Source organism: Peromyscus maniculatus, chromosome 3, assembly GCF_049852395.1.
Source record: "Peromyscus maniculatus bairdii isolate BWxNUB_F1_BW_parent chromosome 3, HU_Pman_BW_mat_3.1, whole genome shotgun sequence".
Classification (NCBI taxonomy): Eukaryota; Metazoa; Chordata; class Mammalia; order Rodentia; family Cricetidae; genus Peromyscus; species Peromyscus maniculatus.
In genome coordinates, this window is record NC_134854.1 from 62,491,889 (window position 1) to 62,512,893 (window position 21,005).

At 45.3% G+C, this 21,005-nt stretch overlaps 1 protein-coding gene across 1 annotated transcript in view; it reads right to left on the reverse strand.

Annotated features, from left to right (window-relative positions):
* The window catches only part of Snd1 (staphylococcal nuclease and tudor domain containing 1), a 428,395-nt gene that overhangs the window by 91,562 nt on the left and 315,828 nt on the right, over positions 1-21,005 (reverse strand). The window contains exon 16 of the mRNA XM_006979374.4: positions 4,517-4,626. Within this exon, the coding sequence (XP_006979436.1) occupies positions 4,517-4,626 (110 nt within the window). The remainder of the gene's footprint in view (positions 1-4,516; positions 4,627-21,005) is intronic.

Below are 21,005 nucleotides of genomic sequence, written 5' to 3' on the forward strand. Positions count from 1 at the left end.
CAGAGTGCTGGCAGGCAGTGACGGCTTGGTAAGTATATGCTGGCTAGCTGCTCTTCTGGACGACGACGACGACGACGACGACGACGACGACGACGACGACGTCAAAAGAGCACAAAGGACTGCTGAATTCATGACAAAGGCCTCAAAGGGCTCTTGGATGGCTGGATTGCTAGATCAATCTTTTAGACAGAAATACCAAAGCAAGGCAGCAAAAAATCATATTCTTGGGACCACATGATAACTGGAGTGTGAAGACCTAGGAGTTTGCACTTTTAAGCCGGTTATCTATCCATTAGCTAATGCTATCTCTCATCACTACTTCTGGGAAGATGCTAGCACCAAGCGCAATTCTCTGTCTGGGAAATTACACCAGATCTCCCTGTCCTTGGCACTGTAGCAGGGAGTTGCCTTAAAAAGGGTGGGAAGGAGAGGATAAAATATGTCACGAAACACATGCTAGCCAATGGGACACAGCACTACAGCTCAGATAAAACAACAATTTTAAGTTCTATGGCCCAGAAGCAGCCCAGCCTCAAGGTCAGAGACTTCTCGAAGCTCTACATGGGTACCACGAGCCATTTAACCCAATTCAGCATAATCTATACTACAGGGATTATAAGCAAACTTGTCTGCAGCACATACAACTTCTGACATTATTATGCAACTCCATTACATTGACTTATGGTGTAAAAGAAGTCATAGACAATGCACAGAGAATTACCATGGATATATTTCAACACAACTTTATTTGCAGAAAACTGGCAGAGGGCCATATTTACACAGCCCTAGTGTGCACCATTTTGGTAAGGCTGGAAAGAGATGTTGAGTGGTTCAAATTTCCTTTTGAGTAAAGGTAAGAATTGAAATCCTCAGAAAGGCCCTTGGCTGCTCTGAGCTTCAGACCAGAGCATCAGGTAATAACCTGGTATTTGACTTCTAGCTCTTCCTGTCTTGGGGCTGGCAACACCATCTGCATGCCAGACCACTGCCTGGGACCAGGACTCCTAAATTCAAGAGAACTGCAGCCAAAAGGAGTCAGTGGCTAAGGGGAGCACCTGGTAGGAGACAGGAAAAAGTGGTTTCATGAAAAGGACAATTGTGCCATTTAGGAAAATGGGACTGAATGGTAGCTGCAAATGTCAGTAGTTCTGTGCTAATGTCAGTAGTTCTATGTCTAAAGAAAGCATGGTAATCAGGTCTCAAGATATGGGAGACCATCTGAAACGTAGAAAAAAGCCATGTCTGCCCCTTGCAGGCTCTACATAGGGAATCGGAATGGGAATGGAAAGCTAAGTAATTTCCTACTCACTCAATGCAGAGGGAGAGACAGGTGAGGACTTGTGCCCCGTTCATTCAAAGCCAGCTTCCCATTCCTTCCTTGACAGAGGTCTGGCCTAGTGACAGTGAACATGATACTTTCTCTCTCAGTCTAGATCGTTCTTTGGTCATGATGGGCTTCCACTTATGGAGAACCCAGTAACAACTTTTCCCTTAGTAATTCAGATGTATAGTACCCGGGGGAAAGCAGGCCAAGGTAGAGAAATCCTGGTCTCAAATGAGATAATGTGAACAAAGGTTTAAAGACTTAAAAGGGAAGATGGGGCGGAGCCAAGGACAGACAGATGATCAAACTATCCAATTATGCTTGATTATCAAAGGAAGAGGCATAAACCCGATGCTCAACTGCAACTATTCAAGCGGCAGCAAAGCCTCCGAGTTCCTGAAGAGTCACACAACACAGTTATTTATGTGTGGCCTAGGAGTCCTGCCCACTGGCTCCCATGCAGTCACACAGCCTTTCTTCAACAGGCAGGGGTACCAGTGCACGACACCTTGCTCCTTTATTTCTGTGGAGGAGTAGGAAGGCAAGAACTTTGCTTTCTAAGGTATCTTATGGAGCAGGTGAAGTTACTACACAGGGAATAGTAAATAAACAACACTCTTGCTAAATGAAAACCTCCCTTGACTATCTTACCATTCAGAAAACAGTTTTCATCTACTCCATGAAGGGAAATGCCCAGGAGACTTGGCTACAGCTGGCTCCTTTAGTCAACATCTTAAATTATTTGCGGTTTAGGCCATACTCCCATTTCCTCTGGATAATGACCTTTCAAAACAGTCTGACCAAGTAATCATATCAGCGCTAAGACAGACAATGCAGAATGTTCATTATAGACAGACCCTAAACAAAGGGCTGTGAAAGATGGGGCCACTACAATCAAGAAAGATAAATATCAACTTTGGATTAGACTAAGGTTCTGCGAGCTTATATGGCAGAGGCATTAAAAAAAGTGGAGAAAATGCCACCTTTTCCACCAGTAAGTATTAAAAACACACAGATAAAGGTAAGGCCACAATAACCAGGAGACAGTGAAAGAACATTTGGCCATTCTTTTTAGCTGTTACCCAGGGGCCAGAAACAAGGCCAGGAAGAAAAGTGGTAGGGGAATCAAGAATTAAAAAAGAGAAAAGGGACTTTAGCAGTTCTCAATTTTGTGTCTTAAGCCCTTTTGGGGGGGGTGGTGGGGTTGTCCAGTCCCTTTCACAGGGGCTACCCAAGACCCCTGGAAAACACAGATATTTACATTAGGATTCATAACAGTAGCAAAATTAGTTATGAAGTAGCAATGAAAATAATTTTGTGGTTGGGGTCACCACAACATGAGGAACTGTATTAGAGGGTTGCAGCATTAGGAAGGGTGAGAACCACTGCTTTTGGAGATGTTAGTCAAAAGGAAGAGGAGTCAAGTCAGGTGAGATGTAATTTACAGTTCAACTTCTCACAAGAGTCTCAGGACCCTTTGTAAGCATAAGAAACCAGCAATAATCTGATGCTGTACCAGGGTAGTGGTACATGTTTTTAATCTCAACACTTGGAAGGCAGAGGCAGACAGCTCTCTTTCAAGGCTAGCCTGGTCTACATAGTGATTCCAGGACAGTAAGAGCTATATAGTGAGATGTTATCTTCAAACAAACCAAGAAAACAAGAGGATCTGCTGCTACTTCCTGTGATGTCTGCAGGTCATAAACTACAGTGGACCCACCTGCTTTCCCAGTTCCTGTGTAGTACAGTATTGAGAGGTCCACAAAGTCAGAAGGGAAATCTATAGTATTTGCCCCTTCCATCTACTCTCCAGGTGTTGCTAGACAATGTTATGGATTCACACACTAATGGAGGATCAGGGTGGACACTGCTATCTTTAAGTAATAAAAATTCAAACTACATTGTGTGGTTACAACATGTATGTGAATGTGTAGGGCCAGTACATGTGTTACTATTTAGGACTTCTACCTTTCAAGTGTAAGTGCATCTTAACAAAGAGAACAGAGAGCAATGTAAACTTAATGAAACAATTAAGTGCTGCACACCCCAGCCACTGGATGGCCAGCAAAGCAGAAGCAGCATTACCCAGGTAGCTGTAGTTGATGTTTGGGAAGTGGAACAAATACTTCTTTAATAGAGGACTCAGGATTTGTTTGGCCAAATTAATTTCTTTTACTAATTCAAGAAGGCAAATGTTAGGGAAATCCCAAAGTGGTGGCCATGGACAGCAAGAGCACAGTGTACTGCTAAGTGAGTTAAAAAAGTGGTGGACCTCTCAGAGCCTGGGCAGCCCAACACAAGCCCTTAGGGCTGACCTGTTCTTCCACAGCTCCCAATATTAATGGATGGAATGGCTGATGGTTCAACGGAAACGAGATGCTGAATTTTCTACCCAGGTTTATCCAACACTGAACATCTTGAAGCCCATATATCTGCTCTCAAGGACCTGGAGTGACCCATGAGAAAGCCTCTAGGAGCATATGACTGTAGCTCTGTGCATACTTTATAACTGGAGTGGCCCGACAGACCTGACTAAGGAGGAAACAGGGGCAGAAGCAGATCCCAATCCTAAGTCTGAGCAAGGCACACTTCCCACTACTATTTTCTTGTGCTCACTTAGCAGGATGAATGGCTGGCATACTCCTAGAAAGAAGATATATCTGTTGACGAAGACTTGAGTAAAATTAGCAGGTAGAAGGACACCATAGTAGCAGAGAGCCCAACTCCTGCCTGCAAGAGTCAGCCCAACAGGCAGATACAGAAATACAATTAAATTAAGTCAGAAAACCCGCTACAGAAAATGCAATTACTCAAAGATACAAATAAATGTTCAAAGAAAATTGGCCCCTGACAGGGTTAGTCAAGCTTCTAAATCCAGCTGGAGGCAGGCAGCTCAGGCTAATTCGCCAAGGAGGAGGACTGCAAAGCTTAAGCTCTCTGCATCAGGATTCTGGTTGGGCTGGCCTCATGTGCCAGGAGGTTACCAGTGAGGAGGAACAATTTGGGGGTGGCTGACCGCTGACGCAGGGCTCAAAGAAATAAGATATGGGCAGACGCAGGAATGGCTCATGAAGGGCAAGCCTGGGTGATGGAAAAGGCAACAGACTTCTTGTCTCTGCCATAGCAGGAAGGGTGAAATCCCTGGAGCAGGACTGTGTGCCCTGCCCGCAGAAGCTACAGGAAATGCCCTACCTCTCGCTGCAGCACTAGTTCCTTGGTGAAAAGTGTGGCTTCCTCACTGAATGGCTCTCCTTCCTGCACCAAGCCTGGGAGGTTTCGTGCTCCTCTGGGACATTCAATGCCTGTATCAGGAGAAAAGGAAAATCTGTGAGAAAGTGTGCAGAAACACTCCCCATCCCACTACTCTCAACCTGGGAGGACTCCTCCCCATGCTCTGCTTTGGCCCTTCACGGCGTTCCCCACTCTTCTACAAATGGCTTTCCTCCCTTCACTTACACTGCCAGCCCAGCCATGTGCCACCGGAGAACAACTGCCGCTGGCTCCCAGCCTCTTCCTCCTTACTTCATGCCAGAGCCCAAAGTGTTAATTCAGTGTCACTCTCCTTTTCAAATAAACACCCCTCTGTCCTTAGGCTGTGCTTTGTATACTAGTACCACCAGCCTTCATTCAGAATGAGAGGCAGAAGAAAACAGAATACTGATGAAGTAGTGGGTGTGTGGAGTCAGAAATACTGGCTTCACGTCCCATTTATTATCATCATGGCCTTTGCTAAATTACTGAACAAAGGCTCAACTCCCTATATAATATACATCGACTTCTTAAAGGTGCTGTATTAGCCCAGGAGAGATAACATATGCAAGATATTAGAACAAGGCTGGTTACTTCAGCTCTTACTACTATCATCTTTATCACTATCGTTATCACCTTTAACAATTCTCACACTTTCTTTGACTCCCACAGTAAGCCTATAAAATTCATGAGCACAGAAACTTATTCTGTATACTTGTTTGTTTCCAATGATGTACTTTGTACAAAACACACACCTACTGGCAGACCTAGACAGCCTTTTCTTTCTTCAATTCAATCACTCATTTTGAAGATACATTTATTATTAACAGTGGTCATATGTGACAGACCATAAAGTACATTGTATTTTGATGTCTGGAGAAGACATAAATATTTCAAAGTAATTCAGACTGCAACTGTAATTATGAAGGAGAAACTTAACCAGGCTAGAGAGAAACAGGAAAATAAAGTAATGACAATTCCAGAAAAAGAAAAGTGATGAAAATTTGTGACCCAGTTTCTGACCTCTGTTGGTCCCCGAGTCTGTGACACTCCGGGGAATAGAGGTCCCATCACCAACAGAACACAGGGTCCACATGCTTATGAGTAAAGCTGGGTGGCTGTTCACATTTCTAGGATCGATTCAAGACACCAAAGCCCAGAAGAAAAGGAGCAGGCTCCATGTTTGGTTCTCAGAGATGCAGAACACAGCTTTCTCTCTGAGCTGCTAGGCTTCCACTGGAACAGATTATGCAAAATGAAGTACTAGGTGGTGCGGTACAGCAGCAGAAGAGAGCCTGCAGCAGCGGGCAGCTCCGGCTGGCAGTAAGCAACGTCCTCTCACTTTGCAAAGATGGGACAGCTTGAGGGCCTGTGCCAGTCACGTGGCTGAAGATCAACAGGGTTGCCTCCTTCCCTGAACTTCAGTGTCTACGAGAGGAGTAGAACTCCAGGGGCCAAGAACCTGAGATTAACCCTGAAGGGAGAGATGAGGCTAGAGCAAAATGGAATGAAAGACAGCCCATGTTTTTCATGACATCAATAGCCAAAACCACTTTTCATTTTAGATCTGCAGACTAAGCAAGAGGAGAATTGCCAGGGAGAAAAATAAACGATTCTGTTGAACTATTTTGCCACATACCCATAGATAAAGCATTGCTGCAGAGACAAGAATAATGCAAAAACAAGTGTTTGGTCTGTTCCTGACCCTCACCGCAGAACTGGGATGCTGTGAGGTGGACTGCTATGCACCAGGGACCAGAACTAGGACCAGCAAGGTCAGAAACTGAGGGGTGGGAAGGATTTTTTTTTTTTTTTTTTAAATAGAAAGTACTTCAGATCTCAGAGTCTCAATAGTGAAGTACTAGCTTTAGCCCATGTTATTTTTTTGGTATTCTGAAACAGCAAGAAACCGGTCAAGCTGCTGGGACCTCAGGAACACCCTATGGGAGCCAGACCATCAGAGATCAAGTTGAGGAAACATGACAGTCAGTGGGCCCAGGCAGTTAAAACAGATCAAACAGAACCGCATTTAGACCAGGGTCCTTTGAGCCTGTGAAATAAGTCCATTCATTCTCTGTGGACAAAAAAGTAAGTTCCTTGCTGTTGCTACTCAGGCTTTAGCTCATTCAGAGGAAGAAGCCTTTGCCACTTTTGACGTAAAAATAAGTAAACATTCACACTAATGCCTAGCAAACATGGGCAAAGGCAGGAAGAACTTTCTCTTGGATTCATTTCCTTTGAAGAAACCCCTGGACAAAGGGAAAGTGAACCCTAGGGAGAAAGCAGAACCTGCGACCAGACCAAGGTTTGCAGATAGAGGTAGGAGAGCAGGAAGAATCTTACAACACCTGCAGATAAAGGCTAGTGTAGGCCCGAGATGGTTCAGAGAAGAGAGACACTTGCTGCCAAGTCTAACAGCCTGAGATCAACCCCCCCCCCCCCCGGGACCTACGTGGTGAAGGGGGAGACTTCTGCACACACTGTCCCTTGACTACATCCATGCAGTGGTGTATGAGTATGTGCATGGACACATGCATACAAGCATGAGAGGTCAGAGGTCATGGAGGTCAGAGGACAACTTGAAGGAACTGGTTCTCTCAATTCAGGTTGTCAGGCTTAGTAGCAGGTACCGTTACCCACTGAACCATCGAAACAGCCCCACATGTATATTTGAATATAAGCATATATACCTGTATATAATTAAATCCTCACAAACTGGTTAATCTTGACTAAATGCATTAAGTGACAGTCTACTGTAGTTCATCACAGACAAAAACCAAGATGGCTTTTGCACTAGATTGAAGACTTGAGTGTGTGGCAACACACAGCTTGAGAAACACTGAAAATGAGATGCAAAGACAAGGCTGAAAGGTGGGCTCCATGGCCTTGGATCATCCAAACCAAGGGTTTACCAGGCTCCAGACTTGCTTTTGTGTCCAAAGGGATCAAGAAACAAAGAACAGTGTCTGGTGATGAATGGGACATAGTGTCAATTTTAACCTGCAGAACCCAGGTGGCTGGCTGCTGCTGAGATCCAGGTGAACACATTGAGCAGGAAGTGGTCCAGGGTCCATGGAGCAAGTCATCCCAGAGTGCACTGTTCCTTGTCTCAAACAAGGCCTATGCTATGGGGTTACCATCCCCAATATGACACTTTCTCATCAATAAAGAGGAGAAAGAAAACAGACAGGAAGAAAGGTTGCTTTTCAGTGAGACTGAAGCAGCTGGTCTGGGCCTGTGACAGGCAGAAAGTGGGAGTTCCCAAGCTCTGGAGTGCCTTGGACTGGAGACAGGGAGTGAGTCCGAGAGACTGTCTCTGGCCTATGTCTGTAGTTTTGCATCCTGCATATCACTGCTAATAGCTGCCTTTCCTGCTAGCACACTGGCGTGGTGCCGCATGCTAATAAGGATGTATGGACTAAGCGGTACCTCCAATGCCCCAGGTACAGAGTAAGTGTCTGTCTTTTCACTGACCCTGACAAACCACTCAAGAAGCAAAAACATTTTAACTTGAAAAAAATACCACACCTAAAAAAAAATCCTAAGTATTTTTGAGCCCTTTCCTTCTCTACGATGCACTGGTGAGATGATGTGAGATGGAAGAGGCTGGTGAGCCATATACACTCCCTGCAGCTCATGAAAACCTTAAGGCCTGTTTGCTTAAAGGTAAAACTCATTATTTTTCATGCTTTTCATGGGCTTTCTAGTAAATGAATGGTTGAACAAAATTACTTAAAATAAAACACAACATAAAAGAACATTTGCTTGATTTTTGGAGGGCTCAGGATGAGACATGCTGTCAGGACATCATGACTCTGGCTCCTGCTTTGCCATTAAGAACTATTAAATGTCACCAGCTCACAGTCTTTGTCTCTGACAGGAAGGGTCTACAAGGTCTAGATTGGCCATAAAAATCCTACAATTTTAGGTATGTCCTTTTGAGTACCCAAGACTTGACTTTTGGAGTACAGAGTGCTTCTTTTCAAACTTAAAAGGCTGGGCTGTGGAGTATCAATCTATTAAAAAATTATACACTTAGAGACATTGACTAACTAGTGCAATTAACAAAAAACACTTTGGTCAGTCAGCTTTGGAACAAGAAGAACAAATCCTGCTAATGACAAGATAATGGCCATATAAGAGAGTCTATTGATGGTCAAGTAAAGGTTATGTATCACTTTGAATATTTTAGAATGAATGTTGAATTTTGTGATAATTAAGCTTCAGGACTCAATGTGTGTCTGCTCTTTCCTGTATTGCACAATGAGAACTGAGGGAAAATATGGCCAGTTTGCTTTGCCTAGAAGCAACAGCTCCCAATGGCCATCAGTCCCGCAAACTAACCAGGCATCATCAGAAGGAAAGAGAGAGAGAGAGAGGAAAGAAACACCAGGCAGAAGGGTTAGGCAGTGCTGCTGGCCGCACGTCCACAGTGCTCTCTGTCCACAGTGCTGCTCCTGCTGTCAGGAGGGGAGCAGGACACATGCAGCAGAACCTCCTTCTGTCTGCTTGGAACAGCTCTCCTAAGCCTTCCTCCTCGGTTCACTAATGTCATCTAGCCCAGGCTAGACACTGTGTGGGAAGGTAGGGCATCAGTATGAGAAAGACTGCGGTCATGCAGCTAAGCCACCAGATATAACACATCCCCCTCTACTACTGTGTAAGGCACATTAGTGGTGAGTGAATTAACTACTCTAGAGGTTAACACTGTTAACACCTGATAGACAGCTGGAGTCTATTAGGCAGACAGATGAGTGCTCATCTCAACTGTGATATGGCAGCCTGGATGCTGTGGCTGAGCTAATGGTAGGGCTTCCCAGGACCAAGCAGTGATGTCCTCCCACACACGAGGCTGGTATTTGTCCTCATCAGTCCACAGCTCGAATGGGAAGCCAGGAGCAGAAGTGGGGTAGCAGAGAAGGATGGACAGATTGAGCCATGCCAGTTTCAGGGGAGGTCAATCCGCAGTTAAGCCAGCAACAGAGCTGTGCCTTCACAAAGATGGTAGATGGCAGGTGAGTCAGTCTGATCCTCTTCCTGGAACTGGAGCTGCATGTACGATGTGTAAAACATAAGCCTACTGAGGAACCACAGGAAGGAAGCAATAAACAGAGAGGTACCTGTATCAACAAAGATTTCCTCAGACTCATCTTCTAGGTTCTCCCATCTGTGAAATGTGATCCTACTTAGGATCCCTGTTTGGCCTTCAGTGACGTTCCTATAAATCTGCTTTCTCCCTTCACTATCACCATGAGTTATGAGAGTGTAGTATTTCAACAGAAATAAAACTGAAACTAACAGAGAAACTGCTTCTGAGGGTGGAAACTGTGTCATATTCAGATTTTATTTTTTCCTACACCAGACACCCAATACACTGTCAAGCAACAAAGTAGATTCTCAAGAAATGTTGAATGAATAGGAGTGAAAAATTCTGAGAAAAAGAAGTCAACATCACAAGACAGAAATGGCAAATTCAGTCACCACTAGCATGCCTTATATAGTAGTAGAGGGGTACTTTCTAGCTGCTAACAGCTTTCTGAGTTCAAAGTTTTTCTCATAGAGACACCCCCTTCCCACACAGTGTCTGTAATGGACTAGACAGCATTAGTGAAATGGAAGGGAGAAGGCTTAGGTCCCAGCAGGCACAAAGCCCGTTCTGCTGCATACAGGTCTGGAGTGACCCATTTGGAAGACAGAGATATTTTTCATGGATACCAGAAGAAGGGTTCAGAGTCCTTAACTACAGACATCCCAGTCTCCCATGGTTGTATAACAACTCAAGATGAGACATATAGCATAGCCACATGTATACTCCACTGGTCTCTAAAGTGTCACATTTGAGAACATGGTTTAAATTCAGAGATAAAGTAATCAACAGTGAGCGGCACTGTCTGGAACGTTGGGGCACCGCAGAGATGTTTAGCTTCTAACACTACAGCAATCCCCATGTATGATCAGCACTGGAAGCTAATGTAGCCACATGGAAATGCAGAAAACTGGAGCACCCTTAAAGAGAACAGGAGAAAATGAGTCAGGGTGGGGAGGCCTGCCTTTAAAGAGAAGATAGAAGGTGCTAAATCTGTACAGCTCAGCTAAGCGGTGACTAAGAGGACAACACGATAACTATCTGCAAATATTTGAAAGGTGTAAACACCAGAAGGGAGGGGTGCTTAGCCTGAGAGCAGGGGGTAGAATTATTAGGGGAAAGAAAATCTGGACAAAATCTCGGGAAAACAGTGTGGAGATAACTACTGGGTTATAAATAAGTTCCCCAAGGGCAACAGGAATGTTGTTATTGGATCCTAAAGCTGAAAGGTGCTCAGCCACTCCTTTGCTTACAAAGAAGCTCACACCAATCAACTGTGACTTCATTTGCTACATGTAGGGGCAGATCTTAATAATCATTCAACTCTAAGTATTTCTGATTTAAGTACTTCTGGCCCCCTGAAATTTCTCCATAATTTCTGTTGATCTAATCACGGAGGAGACAGAATAGTAGTTCTGGTGGGAATTTTAGAACAACAACAACAACAACAACAGGCTTTATCTGCTAGCAACATGCCTGGCAAGTAGTTAAAGTGGGTTTGGATACAGACACAAGAGGCAGACAGCTAGGACAGGGAAGGCAGACTGTCTCATCGAATGGGTCATCCTCCTCTCTAGTCTCTAAAACCCCAGGCAGGAATGCTGTTGAGTTTTCCAGATGGAAAAGTGTGGATCCCTCTCCCTTCCTTTTATATACACAGCCCCCTGGAGGAATTGTCAAGGACAAGGCAAGGCAAGAGAGAACACCAAAATAAGCTTCCTGTCACACTGATTGCACTCCAATACCTTTGCCTGAGTTCCTGCTGCTGCAGCTACTCCATTTATAATCCACAGGCCCTCCGCAGAGTTTTTACCCCAGATTCAATTAGTTCCATTTCTGTACCTTCCCTGCCGCCTTTCTCCCTGCCAACAAACAAAAGGGAAAAAGCCCCACTATACATAGAGAGCAGAGCACTTCAGCTGTGCACACAGACCTGGGGTAGGAGGGGAAGTACTTTTAGATAGTGATTCCTTTCCTCTGTGCTAAGAACAAACCCTCAGACATTCACGACAGGCAGAGGCAGGCAGGCTGGGCGCCTGCTTAGTTGTAAGGCTTGTGGTTATCACTTAAAAACCGAATCAGTTCAAGTTGTTGGTTCTCAGAACTGTTCCACATCTCATGCACCAAAAGCCTGCTCTCAGGTCCCATTCACAGGTTTCAGAACGATCGGGAGGTCTCAAGCTGCAACTCTGCCAATGGCTCAGTTAAAAATGGAGACGAGACAGCTCACTTGGCTCTGGGCTTCACATTCCTAAGACGGTCCAGAGAGAAAGGTAAGTGGGGGACCAGCTGGCCTGAAGAGTTAGTTCTTTGTGATACCAGGCCTCAATTTGTACTAAAAAGTTCAGAAATAAAATCAGGATTTTACATTGCCTCAAATTCTTTATTCTCTTCCTTTTCTCTAAAGTCCTACTTTGTTTTCTCAAGGGAAGCTAGAATCTTGTGGGCCAATTTTGGAACATGCCACTGCTAAAGCTTTTTCAATGATCAGAATAAAGGGATAAAAGAGGAGTGAAGGATCCTAATTAAAGGGATCAAACATCTCAGGTAATTGTAGTCAAGGGAGTCAGAACTGGGCAGGAGCTAAGAATGAATGCTTTTAGTTTAGAGTTTTTAAGGACAGATTTTTATTAGGTTGTTCGGGGTTTGTGATGTTTGATGCATCTGTTGAAAGACTAGGGCCTGGAGTTAATTGGGTACAGGAACAATAAGGCCACACTGCAGCGGGAACTGCAGCTAGCTCCGAAGGAAGGGAGGGAATAAGGAGGAAGCAGCTATAGTGTGGTGCCGAGTGGGGCTGTTAAACATACTTTACGTTCTCTGGCCCAAGTCCTACCATAGCCCATACTCTGTTGAGACAGCCCGTTCTATCGTCAGCTGAGGAAGGGACACTGATCCTTCCACCTCTAGTGCATGGCACATGGCAGAAGCTCAGTAATTGTTTGTGAACAGGAATGCCAGGCGGAGAGAAGTGAGTAGAAAGAATATAACAAACCTGTTACATCAATCTCTATTCCTGAGTTTTGTATGCAACAGAGTTAACACTTGGAGAATTAAAGAGGAATTCTAGTGACACTTATTTCCAGGACTTCAAGGTGAGCTTGTGCTGAATGCAAATCATTGGTCATGGTAAGTGGAGGAGACAAGGAAGGGCTGGCTTCGAGGCTGACACTAGATTTCTCATTCTCAGTCTAGCTGGGCAGCATGCAGAACCCGCTCCTCCAAACCTGATTTACAGCCAGCTTTAGACACCGAAGAATCACTCCCCAAAGGGAGAAAGGGAGAAAAGCTTTTCAGATGGAGCTGGCACAGCAGATAACAATCAAGCCTGCACTGGAACAACCTTTTATAATTCTACCTATTGCAGAGCAAGATCAGAAAACAATTGAGTTTTAAAGAGAAAAAAATTCTCCCTGATTAATGAGGCCTTTCCCTTCTCGTGGCACCCCAAGAGCATAGCTTTAAAAAAAAAAAGTGGCAAGCTGTCTCTGGGGTGTTTTGGGGAGGGGCTAGCTGTGGCAGGCTATGGTTTCCCATGCTCAACTGGGGGACTGCAATGATGGACCTGTCCACTAAGTAGGAGATTAGAACAACTAGGCATGGGATGATGTGGTACCTACCCTCTGCTATGTCCTTCCTGGAGTTTCTCCTCATCATCCACATCAAAAAACAGCCTATCTTTGTATTAGCAGGCAGAAAACGAAGAATTCTGAGGGAAAAACGTGGAGCCACGATAGCCTTTCAAGTACCAAGAAGGCGCCTACAAGGCGCTGGCTTTTATGTAACAGGCTGTGGAGACAGCTTCCCCCTAGAACAAACATCCTGCACCCGAGCAAGGAGGGGGAGTTGGTTTCTATGAGAACCTCAACTTTGCTTTTACTGACTTATTTTAAACATGGAACTTTATCTTTGAATCAAACAAAACTCCCCCCCCCCCCCCCCCCGTCTTTCAATTCTGGTACCAAAGAGTTCCCTGTCTTGGTTTCTTTTATTCTATACTAATGGATAAAGAGAAAATTTGAATTTACCATCCAGACTCCGAAAGACATTAGCTTCAGGGTAGGGGAAAAGCCACAGGAAATATCCACGTGGCTCTTGCAAGTACAAGCTTCCAGAAGGTATTCTGGCACACACCTGGCAGCCAAATGTAAAAGCTACTTACTTGCATAAATTTAGAGTGACTTTTTCTAAACCAAGCTGTGTTGTGTTATTTGAACAAAATGGTTTTGAGATGTGTTCAGTGTACTTCCAAACTATTGCCTTTCTTGAGCGTTCACTCAATGACAATTGCTCTGGGCTCCTCCTCCTGAGGAGAGTGAATTCCAAATGTTTAGAAATTAGTACACTTAGCTAGCAGAACAGAGGAAGAAGAAAACTGCTAATGTCAGAAATACTAAGGCCCATGAATAGAGAGAATGGATTAAAAAACAAGAGCAGAGAGTCCTTTCTCTTACTAACTTTAAAGAAACAAGGAAAAGAAGAAAATAAAGGAAGAGCCAACAGCCAGGAAACAGGAAAGCAGAGGCATTCTGAAGAGACAGTGCTCTCCAAGAGGACAGACTGATCTCAGACATACAGACACAGCACATCCTGATAAGTGAAGCAGCTTGCATTCTGGGGCATGGGTGAAGAATGATATTCCTTTTCCTTTTCTCTTGAGACAGAGTCCCCCTTATGTAGCCCAGGCTGGCCTGGAACTCATGAACTTCCTGCCTCTACCCCCCCCCCCCCCCCCCCCGCCCAGTGCTAAGTGCTGGAATTACAGGCTCTGCCTCTCTCCTACCCCCTTCTTTTTGGGTTACCATACTCTGAGGCAGGGGTCAACAGATAATGTCCCAAGAACTGAGTCTGCCCATAATCTGTTGTCTCTTCTACATAGAGTCTTACTATATAACCCTGACTAGCTAGAACTTGTTGTATACAACAGGCTGCCTCTAACTAGAGATCTGCCAGCTGACCCACCATTTATTTTTGTAAAGCTCACAAATTAGGACACAGTTTCCATACTTTTGAGTGGCTGACAAAAAAAAAAAATCCAAAGAATAATATTTTGTGGTATTTGAGAATCATGAGATTCAGATGTCAGTGTCTGTGAGTGAAACTTTGTCGAAAGATGGCCACATTCACTTGCTGTCTATGGCTGTTTTAATGGTATAAAGACAGATGAGTAGTCTGACAGAGACCATAAGGCCTAAGAAGCCTAAATTATTTATTCTTTGGCCTTTACAGAAAAGTTTGTTGAGGATGTCATTTGCTATAGAAACAAAATAGAACAAGAAACCACCAGGTAGCAGAGGGTTCACCTCCTAGAGTTCCAACAGCAGACACAACAAGCCATAAGAACAGTGTAACTTACCCATCACCGCTCCCTGATTCCTGATCAGATCTCCCCATGCCATTCAAACCTGGAGCACACATCCCTAAGCAGCTGCCTGTCTTGGTGCCTCACCTCGGCTCTCCCACATCCTGCCACATGCACGGGGCACAAGTTCTCCCTCCTATAGTGGGGTCATACTCAGGTTGCCTTTCTACCCACAGAACCAAGAGGTTTTACAGACGTCTTGACAGCATGCTGTACTGTGTCATCCCTCAGAGGGCTCTTCCCCACCTAGCTTCCATCTAGTTGTTCCAGCATCCAGGGCTGCAGAATCTGTCTCCTGTCATGACAGGATCTCATGGAGCCTAGCCTGGCCTGGAAGAGTCAGAGATGACCTTGAAATTCTGATCTTCTCATTCTTCCCAAGTACTGGGATCATAGGTATACACTGCCACACCTGGTTTTGTGCAGTGTTGGGGATCAAACCGAGGGCTTTGTTTATGATAGGCAAGTAGCCTACCCCCCTTGCTTTTTTGAGACAGGGTCTTCCTATGCTTACTATGTAGCCTTGGCTGTCCAGGAACTCTGTGGAGAACAGGCTAGCCTTAAACCCACAGAGGTCTGCTGCCTAGTACTGTGACTAAGGGTCTGCACCACAACCCCGGCTGTGCCCTCCTCTGGAGCCTCATTCCTGTCCCCATCCACCCTCACCTTGCCTTGTGGTGATGACCATGGAGAACAAGACTCACAGAATCCTGAACTGTCCTCCAAAGCACTAAACTCCATTTCCGAATGTCTGACAGGTTCCCCCTGGGTGTCCAATTAATAGCTCAGATTCAGTGCACCTAAGCTAAACTCTCCTTTGGCTGCTTCTCATCCTGTGCTCCTTGCTTCTGGTTTTATCACCTCTTCCCATGATGGAAAGCAGTTGCTATTCCTTGTTTCTCTCCTTCTCTACCCACATGAACTGGTGCTTGCTCTGCCAAGAATCTTCTGGTTTCCCCGCCCACCCTCCATATTCCTCTATAGAGATTTTTCATCCACACAGCTACCAGAATAATCTCCTAAAGCACACGTTTTGTTCAAAACCCTTGAGTGGCATCATATACTTCACCAAATAATATCAGAATTCAACAATCTGACATTCCAGGCCCTATAAGACTTTGTGTAATTCCTTGGGACCATATAAAACCTTTACTACCCATCTGACAGCCTTCAAATATTTGAAGACACAACATCTATTTTTTCTCATCCTTACATCTTATTTTCTCTAGGCTAAACATTCTCAAGACCCCCACGGGAAAAGAGTTCTGATTTCCTACCATCTCATTCGTTTCCCTCTTTAAACTTACATAATATGAAGTCTTCCATCTGGAAATATCTTTCTGGTTGATTTAATTAAAAAGGTCTAAAGGGGTGTGGAGTGTACAGTGGGGAGCATTTTCCTTTTACACTACTGAGAGTCAGGTTCGGGAGCTTAGAGATGTGTTGCTTTAGGGAAGACTTGGGGCGGGGAAGGTAAAGATGGTGTATGATTCTTACCCTGCTCTAGGCAGGAAGCTATAGCAGTGACACAGCAGGACTTAGCCAGCTGAGGAAAAGCCCTCCTGTCTTCTCAGAGGCTTCTGGCCTTCACTGGCCCTCTTTCCAGCCCATTTCCATTTTCATCTCTCAGCAGCAGCCCAAGGCACAGTGGAGACCCTGGTGGTGTTGTGACAAGCAGCCTATTCATTTCCTTCTCTCAGCCAAGCTCTCTGGGGATAAAGAGGAACAGCGAATCCAAACCACTGCCCAGAATCCACTTTGCCGAATTCAGAGAAAGACTACTCTACGGAAGCAATTATATCCTGTTTGGAGGACCTGAGGGGAACGAAAAGGATCTTTGGTTTTCACTGATGCCACAGCACTGCAGTGGAGACCATCTCGGGCACTGCAGCCAGTGCTCAGGGAAGGACGGCACAGTGTGTACTAGGTAGGGCTCCTGTCACAGAGGAGCAACAGGGTCTGCACTGTGACACTGGACAGAAAGCTTCAACTGGGAGATGGGAGAAAGATGAAAGCAGCAAGAAGGAAGCCTGAGACCCCAGAAAGACCAGCTTCCCGAGATGAACCTGGCGGATGTTGTGCTTGACCATCCGGGCCCTGGAGACTGCCCTAACACACATACCACTGTACTAGTGAGGACTGTCCCAGGGCCCACACTCAGGACACACACAAGTCAAGTGTGCAGGTGGGGGCGGTAGAGTGTTAGGGCTGCAGGGAGAGTGAAATTTCCTGAACACAGCTCTTAGTCCAGCTCATTCCTTGATAATGAAGCCTGGTGCATAACCACAGCCAAAGAGTGCAGGTGTGGGGCAGGGGGCGGGGGCGGCGGCACGGACAGGATACAAGAGCATGTGTGAGTGCACATGTGCGCTTACTTACACAAGGAAAGAGGGCAAAGAAGGGCAAGAATAGTGAGGGCAGAGGGGCTGAAGAAATAGTATTGGCCCTTCCTAGGGCCGAAATCATATACAGCAGCCTAACAGGGGCGATGGTGACTGTTCTAAAGATCCTGGTCACTCAGAAAGCTTGAGACCAGGCTGTGCCTGCCTATCACAGGAGGACAGTGGAGCGGGACAGCCATAGCTGGACCTTTCAACTTTGCTCACACCTCACTGCTTCTTCTAAGCTGTGCCACCATATGTCTTTTCTACTGTGCCCAATGCTGGAGTATATGCAAGGGGTGGCTGGTGACAAGATCCCTAAATTATAAAGAGAAATATAGGGCTACAAGTCCTTGCAGAACCTTGGAGGAACTGGGAAGCTACATGATATGTGGTTATCTATTTGATGAAATAAAGCATTTGATGTAATAACAAATATTATTTGTGCCCATAGGTTTGGTCACTAAGATAATTAATTATATGTCCTCTTTGAATAGAAACCAAAGCAAAATAAAAGCGGCCAGTCCTGGACAGGTATCTTTCTGGGCTTTGCCTTCCACAATTTATCAAGTATCTGGACATCTCATAGCCCACTAACGGTTCCCTCTAGATCAGAAGAAGGCGATCAAATCTCGGAACACGAAATGCTAACGCTAGGGCTACATAACCACGCATGTGTCAGCAATCCCATCCCGGCAGCCTTTCTAGGAGGTACTAGTTCCTGAATGGCAGAGGACAGCTGTCAGCGAAGGGCGGGCCTGATGAGGCACATTCCACAGCACAGCAGCCACAAGAAAAACAAAACCAAGGTAAGAGTTTCCTGTGGAGGCTGCTGCCCCTAAGGTCACTATCCTTTGTTTTGTGACTCACCCATCCTGAGCAGACAGTAGTTCATTCTGGAGTCAGGAGGACAGGTGGGTGCTTGGTAGGGATGGCTTCTAGTCAGCCTAGAGTATGAAGCTCCGTCAATAATGACAGAAGTCTTCCCTGGACTGCAAGATTATGGACTTCTTTCTGCATACCCAGACACCTACCTGCTCTACACCTAGGGAACAAGAGAGAATCAGATCTCTCTCTTCCAGAGCAGCCTGGTGAACAAACACCACAGACATTCACTAGGGATCTGCAGGGCAGGCAGAAGTGAGCAAACATTGTGAGAAACTCCAAGGGATCACGATGGATCGAAACCACTGAAGTGACCTTGTGTGTTCAGAGAGACCTGGCAAGTATAATTTGTAGGGCCCCTACATTCTTATTTCCCTTTTACCAGTGTTCTAGCAGAGATGTTGTAACATATTAATCTTTGTAGTGGAGTGATATGGTTTAAAATACTGCAGGGCTTGGCTGCCATTCCCTCCCCTAGGGTCTCAAAATAACTCCACACAAATCATCTTTGCTAAACACTCACTCAGGCAGCTCGTCTCTGCTAGCACACACACACATCTTATGTAAGGGAAGAAGCCACCCAGCTTGCTGAAAGACGGTGGCACTCCCAGAGAGGCAGCACTGTTTGCTGCCCTCGGCAGAGCTGGGTTTTCAAGGCAGCCACAATATGGTGGTGGCTGAGCCCAAGCTTCCTCAGTGAGAAGATACCCAAGGAGGATGAGGTGAGAAAACTGCCAGTTCCTAACTGCCTGATAACTAAATGCAACTCCATTTAGTGACCTCTTACTATAGAAAAAGTCTACTCAGCTAGATTTGGGAAAGTAGTGAGGAGAGGAGCTAACACGGCCTCTCATGAGAACCCACACAATTCCCTACAGAGAAGGGCACAGAGGAACCCAAAGGAGAAAGCTGGGGGCAGGGTAGTGAGTAGGGGCAGCTGCAGAGCCTCTCACAATACCTATACAGCTAGACGAAATAGTATCAGTCCCTGGGCCACATTCATCCGGCCCACACCTAGAGTATGTGGCCTGAGGTAACTGGCCTGTTTGCTAGATCCCAGCAGGTCAGGTGGTGCCTATAGATTGAGATCATCTGCTCACTTATTTGCATCAATAGTACCCTCCTCTCTGGCACAGTCACTGTGCCCAAGGGCCCAAATAATGACGGTATGGAGTCTGGTGATGGATCTGCACTGGCAGCCTCCATGTAGGCTTCTGGGCCCTTCTGTCTTGGTAGCCTTGACCAGGGTCCAGTGATAGCTGCGTGAAGCTCTCAAGTTCCCATCTTACCCAGTGTCAATTCTAGCCAAGCTTAGGGACTCTGGCAAAGGTCCCCAGAGACTTTGGGGTTCCTTTAGTTTCCTTAGAACTGTTTTAGGGGAAACACAGATAGCTTCAAAGCCTTGTCGTAAGGGCATGTGTGGCATGCCTCACAGGTTGCTTCATTACCCATTTCTCCTGGTTCTCCCACCCCGTGGCCCTAGAGCTCTGCTTTCTAATCCTTTCTCCTGACTGTTTCTCAAGAGCTGGAGCTTCATGGTAGTTCATTCTTGGCTACATTATATTTTTTAATCATATCTGTAATCAAACTTTGTCATCACTGAGCTATCACAGAGGTACAGCTGCGCTTCAAACCTACTATAAACCCCATTCATTTCTGAATGCACCTGTACTTACAAATGTCTATAGGCATCTAAAACACAAGGTTTCAAAACTAACCTTGGGAAACCTTTTATCATTTACAACCCAGAAGATTGATGTCCTTGTTCTCTCCCTTTATTACCAAGCGACTGACAAAACCCCACAGATTCAAACACTACTAGGCTACTCTTGGGTCAGCTCTACCCTGCCACTGTCACCCTGCTAACCAGGATGCCCCAGCTCTTATCCAGTCAATGGCAATCATATCCTAGTCACATGTGCTCATGCTGGTTTAGGGCTTCTCAAATTTAGTCTCCACACTATAGTCAAAGTAATCAAAAACACACAATTGCAATGAAAAAAGGAGAACTCCTTGCTGTATCTGGTAACATGGATGACTCCCACGGTCAAAAGCTGGTAGGTGTTTAATGTGATTTCAGTTTTGAAGTTCAAAATAGACAACACTAAACCATGGTTAAAGAGGTCAGAACATTGGCTCTGTCTGGGAGGAGGCCCACAAGGGAGCACACTAGGACACGAGAAATAGTCTGTATTTTCATGGGAGTGTTACTTGGGGGTACGTATACAGATAAACATTCACCAAGCAGCATATTTAAGACTTGTGTGTTTTATTACCAATGCGATACCTAAAATGGACTAAAAAAACAATATAATGCTTCAGCCATCTCTCTGATAAGTTTTCTTATCAGTTCCTACCTTAGAAGTCAAGGATGGGCTGGCAGGGGGTAGGGGTGGGAGACTAGCATTTGTGGACCCAATGAACCTGCATGAAAATCTTCATGTGTGTATCAGTTTCTTGAAGCAAAAATAGAGTGTCTTCTTAGTTCCTAAGAATGAACGTGAGTTAAAGCTATCAAGAACTGGTCTATGAGGCACAATCCAAGCATCCTAGACTGGATGCAGGTCCTTCTGAGACTTTCACACTGCCCCTCTAGCAGCAGCCAGCTACCAGCCATACTAAACCCTTTGTCCTTTTGAATAACAATGCTTTTTTCATGGCTTTTTATGCCCACTTCTGGTTACCACCTTTTCCTCCCCCCCCCCTTTTTTTTAATCT